Raw genomic sequence first — 19034 nt, forward strand, 5'->3', positions numbered from 1 at the left:
TTTTGCTCTGCATTTGGGGGAAACTTCCATTTTAGTCTGCTTGGTGGGTTTCCAAAAAGCCCTGAAGTTGTCAGTTATCAGATCCGCTCATTTCCCTCTTCCCCCAACGTGATCTTGCATTTTATTTTTGTAATAGTAGGCTTTAAAATAATAAGACACAATGGCCTACAAAGCAGAGAAGATATTCTTGGAGTGCTTTAAAAATAGTGTGTAAAACTCATGCCATGCTGTTGGATGTGGTATGATGAACCTAGAGGCATGATGGAAAAAATAAATGGCAGATCCCAAAATGCAGGGGTGGAGTGGAAGAATGGGAAATGGTGACTTGATTTGCCAAAGTGTTTCTGTTAAAGAATATTAATCTTCTCAGACAATCCATGAAAAGGCCCTGTAGCAATATCATATTAAATTAATAGAGTCTCATCATTATGGGAACCTCAGCTTAGTTTTATAAGATGTATAGTGTCATCATAACCAAAGAAGAGTCCCCAGATAATTCTGCTCCTATAGCACTTGCTGCTAAATGACACTGAAGTGACGATCGTTAGCTACACAGCATTTTGGGTGCCTGTCTTGTATGGGGCTTTCTGCCTGCAGCGCAGCTGTCCAACCGGAGCTGTACAATTCAGTTTGGGAACCAAAATCTTCCCTGTCATCAGAAAACATACCATTATGACCTGCCCCTAGAATAAGTCACTATGACATACAGCCAGATTATCAATTATACGGACAGCCCTTACCAACAGTACTGTTCATCATACAGTTCCTCAGGTGTTAGCATAGATTGTCAGAGTGGAAGCTCTGTACCTGCTGTGCTGCTTCCACTCAGTGTAATGAGACCCAGGCAATGTAGCCATCCTAAGCCTCAGGAAGGTTGCGTAGATCTTACCCCCAAACCAGGAAAATTATCACTCCAAACCAGGAAAGACCACAGCAGTCAGGAAAATTATACATATGTTACAGAAAGCAAACTAAGAAAGCAATCCTAGTCTTCATACAACTTAAGTCTTTATCTTTTCTCTCATGGGACTTTGCTCTCATTCTTCAGTTCTGCAACATAAACTGTTCACGTCTCTTTCCACCTTCCCTCTCCCCACAGTCCACAGGAGATGTGAATAACATGAATTTGTACCAGTGGCTTTTCATTAGTAATGCTGAAAGTTAAATCAGCAATCTCAGGAAGGTAGATGGCAGCTTAAAATATCCAACAGTGAAAGAAGCAAGCAGTGAATGAGCAGAGTTTGATACGGCTGATGGCAGAACAGGCATTTCTCAGCCAGGTGTCTCTTCCACTAGGCCACGTGTGAGACAGTGGCAAAACTACCAAAAGCCTTCTGTAAGATTTCCCTCCTATCCTGCATTTGTAGCCAGACAGAAGTACCCAGGTAATTATGGTGCTGCAATCTGTTTATGAAGGATTCCAACCTAAATTATGGCTTCCAGGAATTCAGTTGTTACTCACATTATTTGAAATCAGGGGATTAAATTTGACTCTCGCAGCTGTCTTGCGGCACAAGGCTTAGGAGGGCTGAGAAGCTTCTCCAGCAGCCAGAGCACAGAGGTACTTTGGTGTCCCCTGCACCCACCACCCTAAATAGCCATAGGGCATGCTGGAAACTGGCTACCTGAAAAACCTTCAGATACAGGCTCAAGGGGAAAACAGAGGGGGAAAAAAAAGTTACCAACTATCTACAAACATGCTACTGCACCTCCAGAAAGATGCACAATTGGCTGCAACGTGCCTGATAGCACACAGAGCAACCCCTCCAGCAGCCAAGGGAATGATTAGTACAGGGTGTCTTTGCAACTTGACATGGCTGAGCTGAACATCAGACATATTGTCTCCAAGATGCTTGTGGCTGGCTTTGACACCGTCGCTTCACACAAAGAGCTTTAATCCCTCCCTAGCATAGGCATAAAAAGAACGGGTCTGAGTTTGTCCAAAATGAGTAATCAAGAGGGAGAGTTATTTGGTAATTTGCATCATTATCTGTCTGCTGCTGCATCTTTGCTGACAGCTTATTTTTAAACACTGAAATCCAGCTTAGGTGTCTTTCAAAAGAGAGCAACACTCTTGCTGCTATGGCTACTTGGTCTTGGAGCTTGGCAAGAAGGAAAGAAGAAATATATGTGCAAGCATTGGGGGTCCCTGTCCTATTTCCAGCCTGGCAAGCTGGGTGTAGCACCATGAACTAACTGCATCCCTGCTTTCCAAAAGCGAGAGCCTTTTTCAGGTCATCTCTCAAATTTAATCAACGTCAAAGTATTTCTAGAAGCTGAGGGTAAGTCAGCATGCTCACTGGTTGAAGGAATATGGACTTCCTAGCAGTTAAGCCTTATCAGAAGGATTCAGGATCCAGCATCTGATCCAGGATGTACCATGTTGACCTTGCACTATCACATGTTCCCATGCACATGTACCAGGCAAATTGCATCTTATTCCCTTAGCAGTGGCCTTCCCCTTGCCAAAGGTAAGGCATGAACAACATAGTTTCTCTTGCTGATTCCCAAACTTGGGACACCTAAGCAAGCAATAAGATTTCTCCTTCCCTCCAAACACAACCCAGCAATAAAAAAACCTCAAACCCCAAACAAAGCAGGACTCACTTTTCACCAAGGTCCATTCTGCACCAGCAGCCAGTGGCCTCACTGCAACAGCAGAGCTTCACTTCTTCTCTCGCTTTCACTCACTCCCTCCTCCTGCAACCATCGTTCTCCCATCCCCTGGCTGCCTCACACCACACTGCACTACCCCACCGGCAGCAGGGCTTTCACACAGTGCTTGACCTTCATCTGCAACAGCCCAAATGCCCTCCTCTCCCCCAGCAGGCTGGGCTCCTCGTTACTGACTGCACCAGGTTATTGCACTAATTACCTCGCTCCAGCAGACAGGCCCAGCCCTCACACAGGTACAGCTGTGCTCCCGGGCCTTGAGGAGGGCAATGTGTTCACCCGGCACTGTCTCATTTGAGAAAACAGGGCCCCTTCAGCCTGCTCACATTTTTATCCTTTAGCAACAATTGGAAGTCACTGAGCTTCTCAGATGAAAGGCTCTCCTCTAAGTGCAAATTATTATTAATGAATTTCCATCTTGGCTCCTTGACAGAAAAATGTACCTTGCAGCGTGTTATCTTTGCAGCCATGCACCCCTGGCACTCATAGATTCCCTCATCTGGCAAGTAAGGCACGTTGCCAAGAGTGATGTTCAGAGCAGCTCTCCGCGCCCGATCCCAGTGCCTTTGTAACTGCAGCACAGCAAAGCTTAAGAAATGTAAATCCTGGCATTTGACCCAATGTGAATTTCTCAAATAAATGATATTTCGCAGCCCGGTGGTTTCCTCCCTGCTGAGATGATCATTTACGGTGGCTCGCTCAGAATTGGGCTTTGACGGAATTTTTGGTCAGTGGAAGATAAATTGAAAAATTTCAGTATCTGCCTCTGTCTCTGAAGCACCATGTTCTGTAGCTTCAGAAAAACTAAATGTGAAGGCAGGGCTGAGTTTTTTCCCTTTTTTTTAATTCCCTCTGTTGTCTCTTCAAATACAGCCTGTCTTCCTTTGCAAAGACCATGCGATTTTGAAGACATGCTCCTGTTCAGCCACGAGTTACAGGAGTCAAAATCAATGGCCTCTTCTAAGCTTCCTCTGGGCTTAAGACCTACAAAGAGCACAGAGAAGCACAGCGCCAAGATTTCCAGGAAAGAAAGCAAGCTCCTCTGCAGCTCAGCCAGCCCGGACCTAGGCAGCAGGTACATATGGCAGCAAGCTGCTGCAAGCAGCAGGAGATGCTCTCCCTGCTTTGTTTGAAGCAACATCCTGAACAGCCAGGCTGGCAGGTGTTAGTAAAGGAAATACCAAGATGCATGAAACAATTCCTGCTGCTGAGGAAGAGAGCAGGCTGTGCCAGGAGAGGCAGGCATTGCCCCCATCCCACCCAAGTCTCCAGACCACTCCTGGTAGCCTTATCTCTTCCCACTTTCATGGCAGGGGCAAACAAACCCCTCATCCTGGGAAGCACACAAATTCAGTTCTATCATGTGGCAAAGCAGCTTTAAAACTCTTCCTAAACAGTCAGGGACTTCTCATATATATTAAATCAAAAGTCCACGCTCCTGGCTGCTGTCAATTAGCATGGCTCTACCAGATGGCTTCAATGGAGACACACAGATTTACAGCAGGTGTGGATCTCAACAGAAATGCTGTAGTTGTGACTAACAAAATAGTTGAAGCAGGACCTCGGAACTGGAGAGGCTTCCCGAGTCCTCCTCCCCCCAACCATCACAGGCCTTGCATCATGTGGGCCTGTTGTTAAACACATCATGCCCTGTCTGAACATATTTTCCACATTTCAACTACTATCACATATACGGTACAGAACCTGGAGCAGTGGTTCTTCTTCTTCGCTATAGTACGATGTCATGTTACGTCAGGTGTCTTCCTCTTACAGCTTTAAAACCCCACTGTGTTGCCAATGTGGAGATTAGCTGAAGTCCATTAGTTGATAACTCAGGAACTAAAAGACATCAATAACAGGCATGTGTTAGTAAAAAAACACCAGAGAAAACCATTTTATGTGCTTCAGGGATGTTATGTTGCCATTTAATTTGCTTTGGGAAAGTGGCCGCACTGACTGCCCCCGAGTCCTGCAGCACTTAAGAAACTGCTGCTCAAGCCTCTCCCTTTGGCCATGCATGTGCTCATGTCGGCAGTTGTACGTGATTACCAGCATTTGCAAAGTGATTATTATGGCACAGACAGGATAAAGAGTAAGTCAGAACTGTAACAAATGTCCATGGTAATCTGCAGCGTGTAAAATGCTGTATGTATTTGTGAATGGCAAGCGTCCAACCCAGTGTTACAGGCTGCAGTCAATGGACGACACGGGTGCAAGCCTCTGAAACCACCCACTTTGGAGAGACTCTACAGAGACGTTTAAATTTTTTCTCATTTAAATATAATGACAAAATACTGTCACTGAGAACTGACACACGGCTAATCATCAATGAAATCTTGCTCCCAAGGAGGCAGAATGGGTGTATTGGCCAATGTCACAAGGATCATCACTGTATATTAAAATTAATTTTTCCAAACGGCAGTTATTTCAAACAAACTGCCTAAGTCTGAATCTACAGACAACAGAGAACTATACATGCAGTCAACAAACAAAACGAAAAAAAAAGTGATTATTCCAATGAATATTGAAACAATGAATAAGCTATAATTTTCCTATTGATAACAGAAGAGCTCTGTTCCTCTTTGGGAATGTTGAATCCAATCTGAGTTGCATTAATACAGGAGTGTGTCTTTCAACAAAAATTTACATCACTGTTTTTGAAAAGGAATTGCAAAATAGTTTCTCATGGGAAACTTTGATTTTCCCCCCCTTTTAATTTCAATGAAGACACATTTTTCCTTCTTGGAAAAAGCACTTGTGCTTTTGGAGAGGAGGTGAATTAGGAATAATGTTTTCATTCACTGTGGAATACTTTTCTTAGACAATGCGGTGAGATAGCAAGATCAAGAAGACATGCACATGTCATCTTGAAAATACAGAGCAAGATGAATTCTCCTCACAAGGTTTTCTCTCAGTAGCCAACTGTTTACATTAGATGGAGATGCCCTTTTCTTTTCTGATCCTATAAAGCCTCAGCTGCCAAAAGCAAAGTCAGAGTGCATGGACTAGAAACAGTGATTTAGTAATTACCCCTTTCCTCTCCAGCCAGTGCTGTACCAGTATCCCAGAAAGTGCTCGGGAGCACTGGGTTACTGGAGATGCCATTCTTCATACGTGCTGTAACAGGGCCTGTTCAGCATATTAACAGCCTTCTTAAAAATGCACTTTGAACAATTCTATTCTGTGCTACCATGGTGTATTATTTTTGCTCCAAACTATTTTTCTTGTTCCTCTGCTGTTGTATTTTGCAGCTCTGTGCTGTAAATGCCTTTTTCACCACAGAGACACCTGCGTTTTCCCAGGTAGATATACTGATCCCTGAGGTGTGGCTGACGCATCGCTGTGCTTAGCTTGTAAAGTAGCTTGGGGTCCTTTGGGATACAGGGTGCTTTGTATATGTCAGTTGTGATTCAGTGAAACTTGCTTCCATCTGAACCTACTGTATCAATCAGAGAAGCAACATAATTAATTATGACTGGGCTGCACGAAAGTTGCACACATCAGAAGCAAGAGTCCTGGCATTGTTCGTGCTGATGGTAGGGATGAAGATGAACAAGATGAACAGTGACACTGCCATGAACTGTGCCTGACTGCTGTCTTCTCCTGCCATCCATCATCATCACCACACGTTGGGTGGGAAGGGGAAGTGGTTCACAAAAGAAGGGTCAGAGCAGTGAAAAACTTCCATACATCTCTATTCTCCTCTCTTCAGAAAGCGGCTTAAATTTTGTTTCAGCTGTTAGGCAGTGGATGCAGTACTTCAACACAGAAATGACAGAAGGAGCCCCCTCCCCTCAGAAAAGAGAGGTTAATTTGTCAAGCCATGTAAAGCATTTTAATTACAATTCGTATAACATGTATAAATAAATATTACATTCTTTCAGTCTACAATGCATACTAGGCATATCTTGTTAAAACGTCCATCTATGTTACTGGGTGGCAGGATTGATTTTGTCCAAGTAAAAAAAACAAACTACTGAGTTTAGTAATAAAAAAAAAAGAAATACATGGTAAAGACAGGACAATGCAAGTGCTTCTGGCTAACAGTCAGGACATAATACTGCTTTCCAAAAGGCTGGATATACCATCTTCCTTTTACTTACAAAAGGTTTTGGATGACAGTGGTTTCCTCATTGTATAGATTTTGATCTGTGTCCTCCATTAGTGTAAACTGGCACTGAGTCAACGCAGTTCTGCCAGTTCACACAACGAATCTACAGCTCTATTTTGTTATTTGCTTCAGATTTATTACTGGGTTTGTGTTTATTCAAAACATCAGCTTTACAATCTAGTCTAAAATTTTCAGTCTTAGCTGGTCCAATGGCAAAAAAAAAAAAAAAATAGCTCCAGATATTTCTTGATCTTGCTTCAGGAATATCTCCCTCCCTTCCAATAGTCTGTCCAGAGGCCAGCTCTCCCAGTACAAGGAAATAAAAGTTTGGGGACAATCAGTGTCTTTCTGTCCATTCTTCTCGCTTTCAGAGCTTGATGAAAGCTGGTGACATTAGAACAAACAGAAAATTACAGCACAAAATTATGAATTCATGGACTTGGCAAAAAAAACAAAATCCAGGCTGTACATATTTGGCCTGTGATGGTCTCAGTTCCAGGTACATTTAAAATGCACCAGTGGGGCACTCCCATCGGTTGTTACTTCTAAAAGCTAACATAAAACAGCACCTTCTTCCCTTGGTGAAACATGGGAACTTTGGTTGTGGAAATTTACAACAAACAACTAAATAAACAATCCAAACCTGAAAGTAAAATGAATACTTCTTCCAAACAGAACATATTTCTAGCTAGGGTAAAACAATGGAGGCTTAGGCTTTCAGAAGAAACACCACATGGAAATTATTAGTCAATACTTATCTCCTGAATTCTTTAAATGACAGGAGATTATTTATAGCTAACTTAGAAACAAAATGTTCTTGGTCCACTGTGAACTTAGTGAATTGTAATTTTTCCTGTTTTCAAGATATTTAAAAGAAAAATACAAGAGGGAAAATTATTCCGTTTCAACTTACAAGACAAACAGAAAAGTAAAAATAAAAGTACCAGGTAATTTCTTCCTCCTTCATATGTAATGCCAAAGATACATCTTCACTTCAAATGAAGGAATAAAAAGAAACGGCTTGACTAACAATCTAAAAAGTCTCCTTGTGGGCCATATGTCCATAATTATGATGTTTTATTAGAAATACAGACAAGTTATTGTTTGTCTCTTGCTTATTCTTTTCATGCTCTTATATTCTCTCTTTTCTTTTTACAAATATTTTTGGTACTTTGAAACATTACTATAATTATTATTTGTATGACCCATAAAACAAATTTTCACAACCTCATCTTGCCCAGTTCATCATACTGGTCATACCATTTTCTTGTTCCTTTCTGCTATTTATATTCCACTTCCTAAATCCATGAGTAGCAGAATAACTGCTGGAAAAACAAAACAAAGTGAAAACCAAAAACAAACCATGGACAGTTTGGCAAATTTCTTTCCCTGATTATAAAAACTGCCTCATCATTTCTCCTGGTGATTCCTTCCCCTCCCCCTCTTCTGTCCCAATATATACTGTAGAACTGAAGGCATCAAGGTGTGGTTAAACCCAAAAAACCAGCAAGGAGCTACACTTTGTCTTTGAACTTCTCCATGTAGTTTCGTATCTCTTTGGAGTCCCCCAGGTCCATATCCTGGCACACCCACTTAATGTCATCGTCATTGCTACTTAGGATTGAGTTGACAGTAGGACAACCATCGTCAGGTGGGATGGTAGTGAATGTCGTGAATTTTACCCGCTTCCGTTTAGATGTCGGCGAATGTAAAGGTTCAGATTTCTGTTCCTTTCCGAGCTTGCCCCCTGAGTCAGCACACCTGTGAACCTGGCTCTGAATGTTCTTCTGAGCACTGCCATTGAGGAGCTGGTTGCTCTCCTCGCAACCCGAGCCTCGGTCAATAATAGTTGTGTGCTCATCCTGTTGAGGTGATGCATCTGTTGTGTTCTCCAGCAGTTCTGCTTCATTTCCCAGCCAGACCCAGTCATGGGAATGGGTCATGGTGGCCTGTCCTTCCACCAGAACCTGCTTGTGACGGTACTTCAGTGCAAATGTTGCACAGTTGATTAGGAAGACTAGAATTGCCAGGCAGAAGACCCCTAGCAGAGCATACATCCCGATCTCCAAATCGCTAAGGCCCCTAGGTGTCTGCACCAGGTCATTTTCCTCCATGCCCGCATTGCCTTTTGGTAGGTCTACTTGAGCAGGGAAGTTGGTGAAGTCTATAGGAATGTTCTGCAGCTGGCTATCGTCCAAGAGTTTGCCACCATCCAGCCTATTGTTTTTAATTACTTTATTTTTTATTACGGATTTTGCTGTGGTGCTGACTTTCCTGACGGCGCCTTCCTCTCGCTCTGCTGAAGAGCTACCATAATATCGTCCATCCTGGCCATACCGTTCCTGATCTGACACTTTGTGCCGCCGGTCGCTAGCATGGTTTTCAATCTCATCAGCATCATAATCTCCACCTGTATCGGAGTCTGCATCATTCTGGCCAAACTTGACTTTGATGTTGCCATTCCCCACAGCCAGGACACTTTTCCTCTTGGACTTCTGGCAGGCTTCAGAAATCATCATGTCCACCTTGATTAACGTGCCCTGACCTTCACCTTCTGCTGCCACAACTGGCCATTTTAAGGCAGTGTTCTGGTGGATCGAGACAACAGCTTCATCTAATGATACAGCAGAAAGGGAAAAGTCCTTAGAGTCATAAATGTCCAGCGGAGTAACAGAGCTGTCACTGAACTGAATCCAGGTGCTTACTACAGCCTCCTGAAAGGAGAGGGATATGGTTAAAGACAGGGTCTTAAATAAAACAGCTCAAGCCATTGCAGCTCATCAATCTTTCAGCTCTGAACGGCAGCTGGAGGAAATGGAAGACAATGGCTCTGCACTGCATTTAAAGCAAACCAAGCTTCAACTGATGGGGCAGAAAATTGGTCACATTTTTCACTAAAGGTGCCACTGTTATTCTTCCTGCAAATGTTTTGCAAAAGAACATATAAAATAATTGATATGAGATGTCCGTAATACCAAAGTACCCATTAACAAGCTACAATTTACATGATTTATAAAGAAAGTCATTCCTGTCATACAAAAGCTGAAAGAGACAAACCAGAAAAATTACTAGAGGCACTTGACAGAACACTTATTTTCCTCATGTTCCCCATGCCCAGGTGTCACAGGGAGCTGTCAAATTAAGTAAGGCATAAATATCTTAGCAGGAATAAGGAGCTACCACAGTATCTTGGAAATGGTTGGAGCAGAAGATTCACCTGAAAGAAAAAGACTCATGGAACAATTGCCATTTTTCTGGAAAAAGGTTTAAGTAAAACACACTTTATCCTTGAGATAATTAAAAAGTCCACCGCATTTCTGTGTCAAGGAGAGGAGAATGGGGATTCTGGTATGATCTCTACGATAAAAATACAAATGGCCTGGATTTAATTGGACTGTCTTTGTTCTCTGCAGGTAGCACTGTTAGAAGTCATCATTAGAAGCAAACATAAAGCTAGAGGTCAGCTCTTTGCCATTTGAAATCCCATCCAGATGATATAGATATTTACTTCTCCACGTCTCAGTAGCTTTCTTTGCAGGAGATTTCTTTATTTTTTCATTTGCTCTATGTCTTGCCTGTTTAGCCAGCAGACGTGCAGGCAGATTGCCGGAGTGCAACTTCACACAAAACTCAAGTTCTTTTCTTCCCAGACTTAAACCGCAGATGGCCCTAATAACTTTACACTTGGGTACATCAGAACAACTGGGCTGAAGATCACCATCGGGGAAAAACATTGCCACCCTGTTAACATCCAGTCATAACACAAATTTACAACCTAATATGGTTTTCAATTGGCTACAATTTGTTACGGTATGGTTATAAACAAAGGGAATTGCTACCCTTCTAGTTAAATTTAAAGCTTTTCAATGAAAACAGCAAGGGGCATTTAGCTGTGCAGAAGATTGGACTATAATGAATATTTGATTTCCAAAGTGCTATCAGCAAGTTCTTGAGGGACTGAAAGAAGAAAAATAAGTTGTGGCACAACAGGAAAGAAGGCAAAGTTCTTGGTGATTCAAATGTACTTCAAACAGCTGAAACAGAGCCAGGGTAGCTCAGAAGCTGGGAAGGGTGAACTGTGTAAGGAAATTAAAACAACTGATCTTTCATTAGAGAAACAACCCTGAAATGGCTGAACAGACAGAAACATAAAGCTGCAGGGCACAGCTTAAATTTATTTCATAGAAATCTATAGTAGAGCAAACCCTGTCTTGGGAAAGTAAAGATTTTTTAATGGATATGTGTAGAAAGAAGAAGATGTATCTCCTCTGGCAATTCCACACCCTGTTGCCTTCCTTCTCCCTAAAACAAGAGGACAGCCTCGCGTACCATCGGGGAGGTGTGTAACATACACTTACTTTTCATCAACCTATGGAAGGAAAAAACACCAGCATCATTTCAAGCATGTATCACAACAGGCTTGACACTGCCTGCCACTGGTGCTCCCTTTTGGAGAGCAGAATGAGAAAATAAGTGCAGGATTTTGTACGGTTAAGGTTGGAAATTATGAGGTCTGTGCCTTCTCCCAGCTCCACTGGGGACTTCCATAGTTCCACATCTCTACAAAAGGATTTACATTACTAAATCCTTTGTGCATTCCTTAATAGCCAAACACAGCATACCTAGCATTGCAGAGCCCCAGATCTGCTTATGGCCCTTACTATGCAAGTGGGTTTTATTGGTGGTAGAACAGCACTTCTGAGGGATCTGAGGTCTCCATCCAGACACTGGAGAGGAACACGTATGAGGAGCCATATATTCTTCTTTCCTGTCTTCTTCAAGATACCCACATCCCTGTTTGGTTTTCTTATCTTGACGCCTTTCTGCTTCAACAGCCCTCAGGCACCTTTCAGGTTAAGAGGTAGCCAGCACAGAAAAATTCAGCCCAAATGGCTAGAATTTGCCAAAGTTGTAAGAAACTTCAAAACAACTTTTATTCTTTACACTATTTCTCCACTATTCTGCATTCCTGATTTTATGAAGCAGAGGTAGAGAAAAATGAAATGGCAGTCAGCTGAAATTTGCAGGCACACATGTGATTTACTATAGATAACAGAGGTGTGCAATAGCTTAGCCATTATTTTCAACCAGCATTGACGTTTTTTATTTCCAAGTGACCCTTTTTTCATAGGAAGAACCAATTTTTTCACAACACAACACAACATTGTCATGCTTATACTACGGACAATGTTAATTAAAAGGGAAAGAAAACAGATGAGAAAAAGAGGGAGAGAATTTCAAATCCTGCCAAAGTATATTGTATCAGCCCAAATATTCTATGTGGCAAGAGATCATCTCCTCTCATTCACATCGTTAAAGGAAAGCTCAAGGCAGGGAAGGCATCCCAAATGATAATAAATTCTGAAAAGCTAAAAAGAAAAAAAGAAAGAAAAAAGAAATGATTTAGTACCATGTCCTTCAAAGAGCTGTTTCTGCAAATCCTATGTACCACATCAATAAATCCCCTCCAAATCTCTGACAAGGTCCTCCAATTACTATCAGCAGATGAAGATGGATTGGAGCCTTCTTACCTGCAAAGTTGCTGCCCCTAGTCTGATGCCCTCAACACTGAGGTGACAAATGCTTGTGTTCATTAATTATCAAGCATAAACAAATAGTTTGAGGGATTATCTGGCTCTCCAGTCTTTCTTTCCTCCACTTTTCCTCTCTCTCTCACATATGCACGCACACACACACACACACACTCAGTTGCACTCCCAGAGCAAATGAACCACAACTACACATTAGTGCCAGTGTCTCCTAGAGAACAGGATGGTTTGTATGGTGACTGTGATGATGTGAAGTGAGTCAGATAACGTACATTAGAACATGTTAATGACAGCAAAATCCAGTCCAGAGGAGATGAAGAAACTGTTTCCCACAACCACTGTTGATTATCAAATATCACGCTTTCCTTAAGCACATAAAAAACTTTCTTTATCAAGACACATTTTGTCTACATTTTCCCTTGTGCCTTTGCTGTTCTCTTCCTCCATTCCAGGTATAACTTCAGCAAGTTGGCCAGTTCTTGATCTGCTGCAGTTTCACCACCTTTTCTGGCCTTGAATTACATTGCTGCTTATCAGTCCAAAGATGCCACTTGATAAATCTTCTTGGATAAACTTGCATTTTGCCTTTTATTAGTAGTTTATCTCCCTCGTTATCCATTTGTTATGCTTAAGTGGGTAAAACAAAGGGGAAATTACCAGGGTACAGAAGTAACATGGCACTAATGCAAACCAACGGTCCCCGAGGAACTCTGTACTGCCTGACGTGGAATACTTCAAACCCTGCCGTATGACTCACCACAAACACTATTGTTTGCTGGCTATGTCTGTTCCACCTAGATAAAACAAGGAGGCTCACACTCCAAAAGGCAACCTGAATGCAGGAGGCAGAGCTGGTTTGGAAGCTCAGTAGAAAGCCCATCATACAGAGATCTAAAGAGTCCCTCTGTGCTGGGACTCGCCCAAGTTGCCTGTGAAAATCTGGGAGCCACAGTGATGATTATTTTGCCCTCTAAAGCATCATACAGCATTTGAAAGTCTGCTGATCTTAGGATGTTCCGCTGAGCCCATCTGTAGCATCACAGTCAGTGATTACAAAGTGTCCTTCAATACCTCCTCAAAAAAGCTGGGGTCAGCTTGATACCAGGGCATGCTATCTTGTATTCTTCAAGCAAAAAATAGGGGAGTAAAGTGTGTAGGACTGGTTGCATTTTAGAGAATTCTGCTGCTTAGAAACACAGATGTGAGGACTGAGCAGTATATATGATTTTATTCCATGCTCAGAATAAAGAGGCCTTTTAATGGTCTTCATTCACTAAAGCACAAATAAAAGTATTTGTGAATAAGCCCTCAATTGCTGGGGTCAGCTGCAATAGTCCTGGAGTGAGGCAGGACACCAAAGGAAAGAAATAGATGGCTCTGCAGAAAACAAATACATCCCTCCCTCAAATAAAGGCAAGGGAATACTGTTCTCAGCAGCTTCTATTAGACCAGCTCTGATTGTTCTATCAAAGTATTACGTGTGCATTTATTTTTAAGCCTGTGGCTTGTGTAGTAAAAATTGGGCTTGATCATTATGATGTGGAAATGAAAGGCAGCCAAGACTCAGATCTTAATTCAAACGATGCATTCCCCTACTGTGTATTTCTTTCTCTCCTTTTTGTCCAATCTGCTAATGTGACATTCCTTTCCAGCGGGAATTTGCTTGTATTTGCAAGGGAAGAATTCAGATCCTTATCTAACAATACATCCTTTCTCCCTTTCCCATGCTGCTTAATTCCTTTGTCATACTTGTGAGCCATTACATTGCTCTGTCAGTTTAGAGAAGATATAAATACAATTTAAGTGTAATTTATACTGCCAGAATGGGGTAATGAATCCACACCATAAAAATACTCCTAATATCCGTTACTTACCTGTGAGATGTCAGTGAACTCTCAGAACTAGTTTGCATGAAGGACATAAGCTAAAACAGGACAGTATCGTGTCAATCCAAAAGGGAGGGACATGCAAGTAACTCTAGCCTGTCGCCCTGATTCAGGTGGTGCTGAGCACCCTCACCTCCCATCAGAGTGAGAGCGGACATCTTGGAGGACACTCCCTGAGGTTACGGATGACCTCACAGGGTTGGGTCTTGTCACTGATGTCAACAGGAGCTACACATGTGAAAGAGAAGAACTTGGCCTTTAGCAAGCGCTAACATTGCTCTTTTTCCCTAAGAAAATGTCTGCAATTTTCCAGTAGCACTGAGCGATATATTAATACACACAGTTGTTTATTAAAGGCTTTCTTTTTTCTTTCTTCACTCTCCCATTTCAGTTCATTAGACCACATGCAATACCCTACAGTGATGAAAAAGCTATGATATGACTGTGAGGTTCCCTGCAGAGCCAGCTGAAATTTAAGAGTCCTTGAAGCTCACTCAGATCAGAAAACACTTAAACACTGTAGGTTTTCTTTTATTTACATTTTGGAGAAGCCTTTAAGATGGCAGTGTTGATTTTAACAACCCTCAGCAAGCCAAATGGAACAGCTTTCCTACCTGAGCAGATGGCCACTAAAAATAGACTGCTCACAGCTACAGTTTCCAAATTTTCAGAAGATATTTCAACTTTGATATTTAAAAGTTGGTCAATCTGCATTTATTTTTAGGCACCTAAATAACTGATCCACTTTTCAGTGCCAATGAGCTCCCCATTGATTAAAAAATAAAGGAAGTATGGGCTCAGCATCCCTCAAGGTCACCTTGTCACCTCAGGTAATTAGTTGCCCAACTATAGATAAAGATATCTAACTTAAGGCATCCAAGATAAAAAAAATTTAGCTTATGTTCTTTAGATTGCTAAGTATTTGGAGAAACTGCCAACTTTTCAGGACTTGTGTTTTGGCTGCTTTGTGCTATTTATGCAGACATGGTGTGGTCATTATAATCAAGGAACTAATCTAGTCATTATATTCATTGAAAGAAAGTCACAGCAAAAATACTAAATTCATTCTTATGATATTGAAAGATCGGTAATGGCACAATCTGTATGATGCTTTATGCCTTCCATTGCACGCTACAGACGTACTGCTTAATCTGCTAGGGACAATATTGTGCCTGCCAGAGTACCAATTACCCAAGGACATTTGCTAATCTATGTTGAAGCTTGGCTATTGAAGGTGCTAAAGTGGAGCCAAGGAAAACATTTAACTAAGAACACATTGACTGTTTTTTCCATATAACAATGCTGAGACATACACAATCATTCCTGAGAAAAATAAAACCTTCAGCTATCTTAACTGTTATTTTGTTTTTCAGTTGCATCAGTAAGGTTTGCATGAGTTATTTGGGCCTTTTTATAAACTTGTTTGAGAGGAAAAGACATGCTTAAATAAGGAGGTCCTTGCAACATTCAAGTATATGCTTAGTTCTGGGCTGTCCCCTTGAAGAAAACCCTCTTTCAAAAGGGCTTGATTTTCAGAAAACACTCAGCACTTGCCTTCTGGAATTGCAGCTCAGTAAGGATCTCAGTTCTCCAAATCACGAGTCACTTCTTGCAAAATTTAGCCACAAACATTCCTACATTTGCATTAATTCTTCTAAGGGCAAGTGACTTAAATGTTATATCCTTCATTCAAACTGCACATGAAAGGAAAAGATGTATGTGACTCTACAGGCCACTCCTGTGCTAAGACTACTTCCTTCAATGTATTTTCTAGTGTGAAATCTATTCCTGTCTTATTTTTTTGGTGATGCAAATGCAAAGTCCCTAAGGTCTCTTTTCAACAGCCCTTCCTTGAGCAAGCCCTGTCTACAGGCCGAGTAAGATTTAGGCCTGAGAACAAATGAGTGGCTTACAATAAGGTAGGAAGTGAATTGCACAGTATGTGGAATTAGCTCAGGTCTCCAGGATGAAGGCACTGCCAAAGTGCCCCAGTAACTAGGGACTGTGCTCAGGATCCACGCTGACCCGGCACGACCAGGATCAGGACCGCAAACACTCACAGTGCTTGAGCAGGAACTGACCCTCACAAATTCCCCAAAGTGAGGAGTGATGCTCCCAGCAAAGCCTTCAGTTGGGAAGCAGGCAGGACACTTCTCTTACTGCTGGTGAAGAGGAGGTGGTGGGAAGACAAGCAGAGGCAATGGGGGTGGGCAGGCTCCAGACTGGAGGAGCTGGGAGGACAGGCAGAGACTGAAGCAGGATTCCACAAGAACATACTGCTCTATGTTTGCAGCAAACTGGAACAGAAGGCTCCGTGCATAGGAGGAGTGGGAAAAACTGACTAATTTGGGACTACTACTAAGCAACCAGATTTCCTTGGGCATTCTAGATCCTGATGTAGAGAAGGTTTTCCACTGCCTTCTAACAAGAGTCTAGGTCCTGGGGTTTTTTTCAGATGGAGTCTGAAGAAGAAACAACAGATTTTAAACTTCTTTTACTGAGAAATAGGTGCTTGATTTTCTCTTGCCTCTTGTTTTACAGTCGGTATCTTCAGTGAGCATGAGGCAGTAGTGCTATCTGTAGGCCCAGGAAGAAGACAGTAGGGACAGCAGCACCCCACACTGCCCAGAAGCAGAAGGCATTGCTCAGAATGAGAGCCTGATATGCCCAGTCATTTCTGTATCAGAAATGTGCCAGTCTGAGGAAACTGAAATTGCCTCGCAAAAGAACATCAGCTTAAACAAAATATTTCACTAAAATCGTTCCATAACACAGATGCTGGGAAAAATAATTTCAAAACAAACCACATTTACACATTTTTACTCTTTCGTATTATTTCATAACTTGCCAATTGTAGTGATACACAATGCCACGTCATATCATATTGCCATGCCATAATACAATAGGAGATATGTTGTGCACTACTGAAATGCCCTGTCATAATATGCCATAACCTAATGTTGATAAATAACTTTGCATACTCAGGACAGATCATGTATAAATCTGAGAAGCTGACAATATATCTGTGCAACGTTTCCAGATTCACAAGCTCTTTTATCTGCAATCAAAGCCATGATTCTTCCAATGATGCTGCAGGACAAATGGTGCTCTGTCCTACATAACAGAATTGGGTTAGGCATGCTTTAGCTTTTGCTTTTACAGTCTTTGTCTGAAGACAATATGTCAGAGATGGTTTCTAAGCCCTGGAGAAGGGTATAAATGGGTTAATTACATAAGATCCTTATGTTTACAGGATGCAGTAAATGGAACAGATGGGCAGCATGTCCTTCTAGTTTGGACATTTTCCTGTCACTAAGTTATAAAACAATCTAAATTATTTTTATGTTCCAGAAAATTAGGTAGCAATAATCATGAAAATGGGCCATAAAACTTGACTTGAGATCTCTCCCTATCTATGTGAGATGAAATACAGTTTCTCTGAGAGGAGTAGCTGTGGACAGACTTAATTGCATGGTCCCCAGTCCCACTCTTCAAATCAACTGACTGAAAGAGCAATGAACATACAGCTTGTTCCACTGCTACTGACCCTTATTTTTAATCTGTTCCAGAGCAACTGTTTGCCTTGATCTGGTGGTGTTCTCCAATATTCTTTTCCATGGGGGTTGTGACCTGAAACATGCTGCTTGAAAGACTCCCTTTACAGAGATGGGAATTTGCTGGCTTAAATTAAGTAGGATCAGCACATGAACTGAATGACGAATCCCCCCAAAATCCATCTAAAAAATAAAAGGAGAGAGGAGCCTGGCAGTCTGCCATGACTCTAGGAGGGAAAAGAAATGATATGGCTATCTTCTGCCTCTATTTTATAGCACTTCAAAATATTAAATTGTTGTGACACACGGAGCTCTGTGCTCTCTGGCATGGAAAACAAGGGCATACTCATATAGCAAACAAGGATCACTGTCCAAAGACTGCCTGTGTTGCGAAAAGAACAGATGTTGCATCATTTAAAGAAAGGGTATTAAAAACGTAAATAATATAAACTTCATTGTAGTCAGAACTTTTACTGCAGATTAAGTCCATATTTGAAGAGAAGAAATGAGAAGACAATTCCAGAGTACCTCTAGAGGAAAGCAATTGACATGGACACGTACTACACCTACACTTTATAGTCTAACTTCTAAACTTGTTATGAATTATCATCTGTACTTAACGTTGATAAAACACTGCCCCATCCCAAAAGGCAACAGTACATATGGAGTGTACACTACCTGCTTAGGAGTATGAAGCAACTCTTGGGCAACAGTTGTAGCCACAATAGCCCGACTACTTGCTGCACTTGGCTGAAGAAAGAGTGAAAGCCCAGCCACCAGCTGGACTCCAAGGTCTGTTATGGTCACTTTGTCATCTAGCACAGTCACTGTCTTCTCTGCCAGGATGGAGTCAGACAGAGGAGACAAAACCTTTGGAGAAACACAAAAGAATCAACTTAGGAAAAGGCTGATCAATCAAAATAACCTTTATTAAGGTCATCATCCCTTCTTGTCTCCAAAGCTTTATGCATAGAAATGAAATGGCAGAGCACACTGAAAAGGCAGTCTGATTTCATTAGCAGGGTTGGAAAAACATTCAGTAGAGAGGTTATGGCTGAGAACACTGCATCCAATACTGAGAGCTATACTATCTCAGTTGTGTTATTTGCATCATTTCACTAGAAGAGTTGATTTAAAACTTTCTTTCCCTGTTATTCTGTGTCCCAGTATGGATAAGCTCATCAGACTTACTTCCCAACCATTTCAAAGGGAGGTCAGCAACATCTAGGATTTGTCCTTCACTTCTTTGCCTGGAAATTCT

At 41.8% G+C, this 19034-nt stretch overlaps 1 protein-coding gene across 1 annotated transcript in view; it reads right to left on the reverse strand.

Annotated features, from left to right (window-relative positions):
• Positions 1–6491: 6491 nt before the first annotated feature.
• Positions 6492–19034, reverse strand: part of TMEM132C (transmembrane protein 132C) — a 190295-nt gene continuing 177752 nt past the window's right edge. The window contains exons 8-9 of the mRNA XM_050906943.1: positions 18452–18643; positions 6492–9498 (exon numbers count right to left, since the gene is read on the reverse strand). Coding sequence (XP_050762900.1) covers positions 8299–9498; positions 18452–18643 — 1392 coding nt within the window. The 3' untranslated portion in view covers positions 6492–8298. The remainder of the gene's footprint in view (positions 9499–18451; positions 18644–19034) is intronic.

The sequence above is a fragment of the Gymnogyps californianus genome, chromosome 16 (genome assembly GCF_018139145.2).
Source record: "Gymnogyps californianus isolate 813 chromosome 16, ASM1813914v2, whole genome shotgun sequence".
Classification (NCBI taxonomy): Eukaryota; Metazoa; Chordata; class Aves; order Accipitriformes; family Cathartidae; genus Gymnogyps; species Gymnogyps californianus.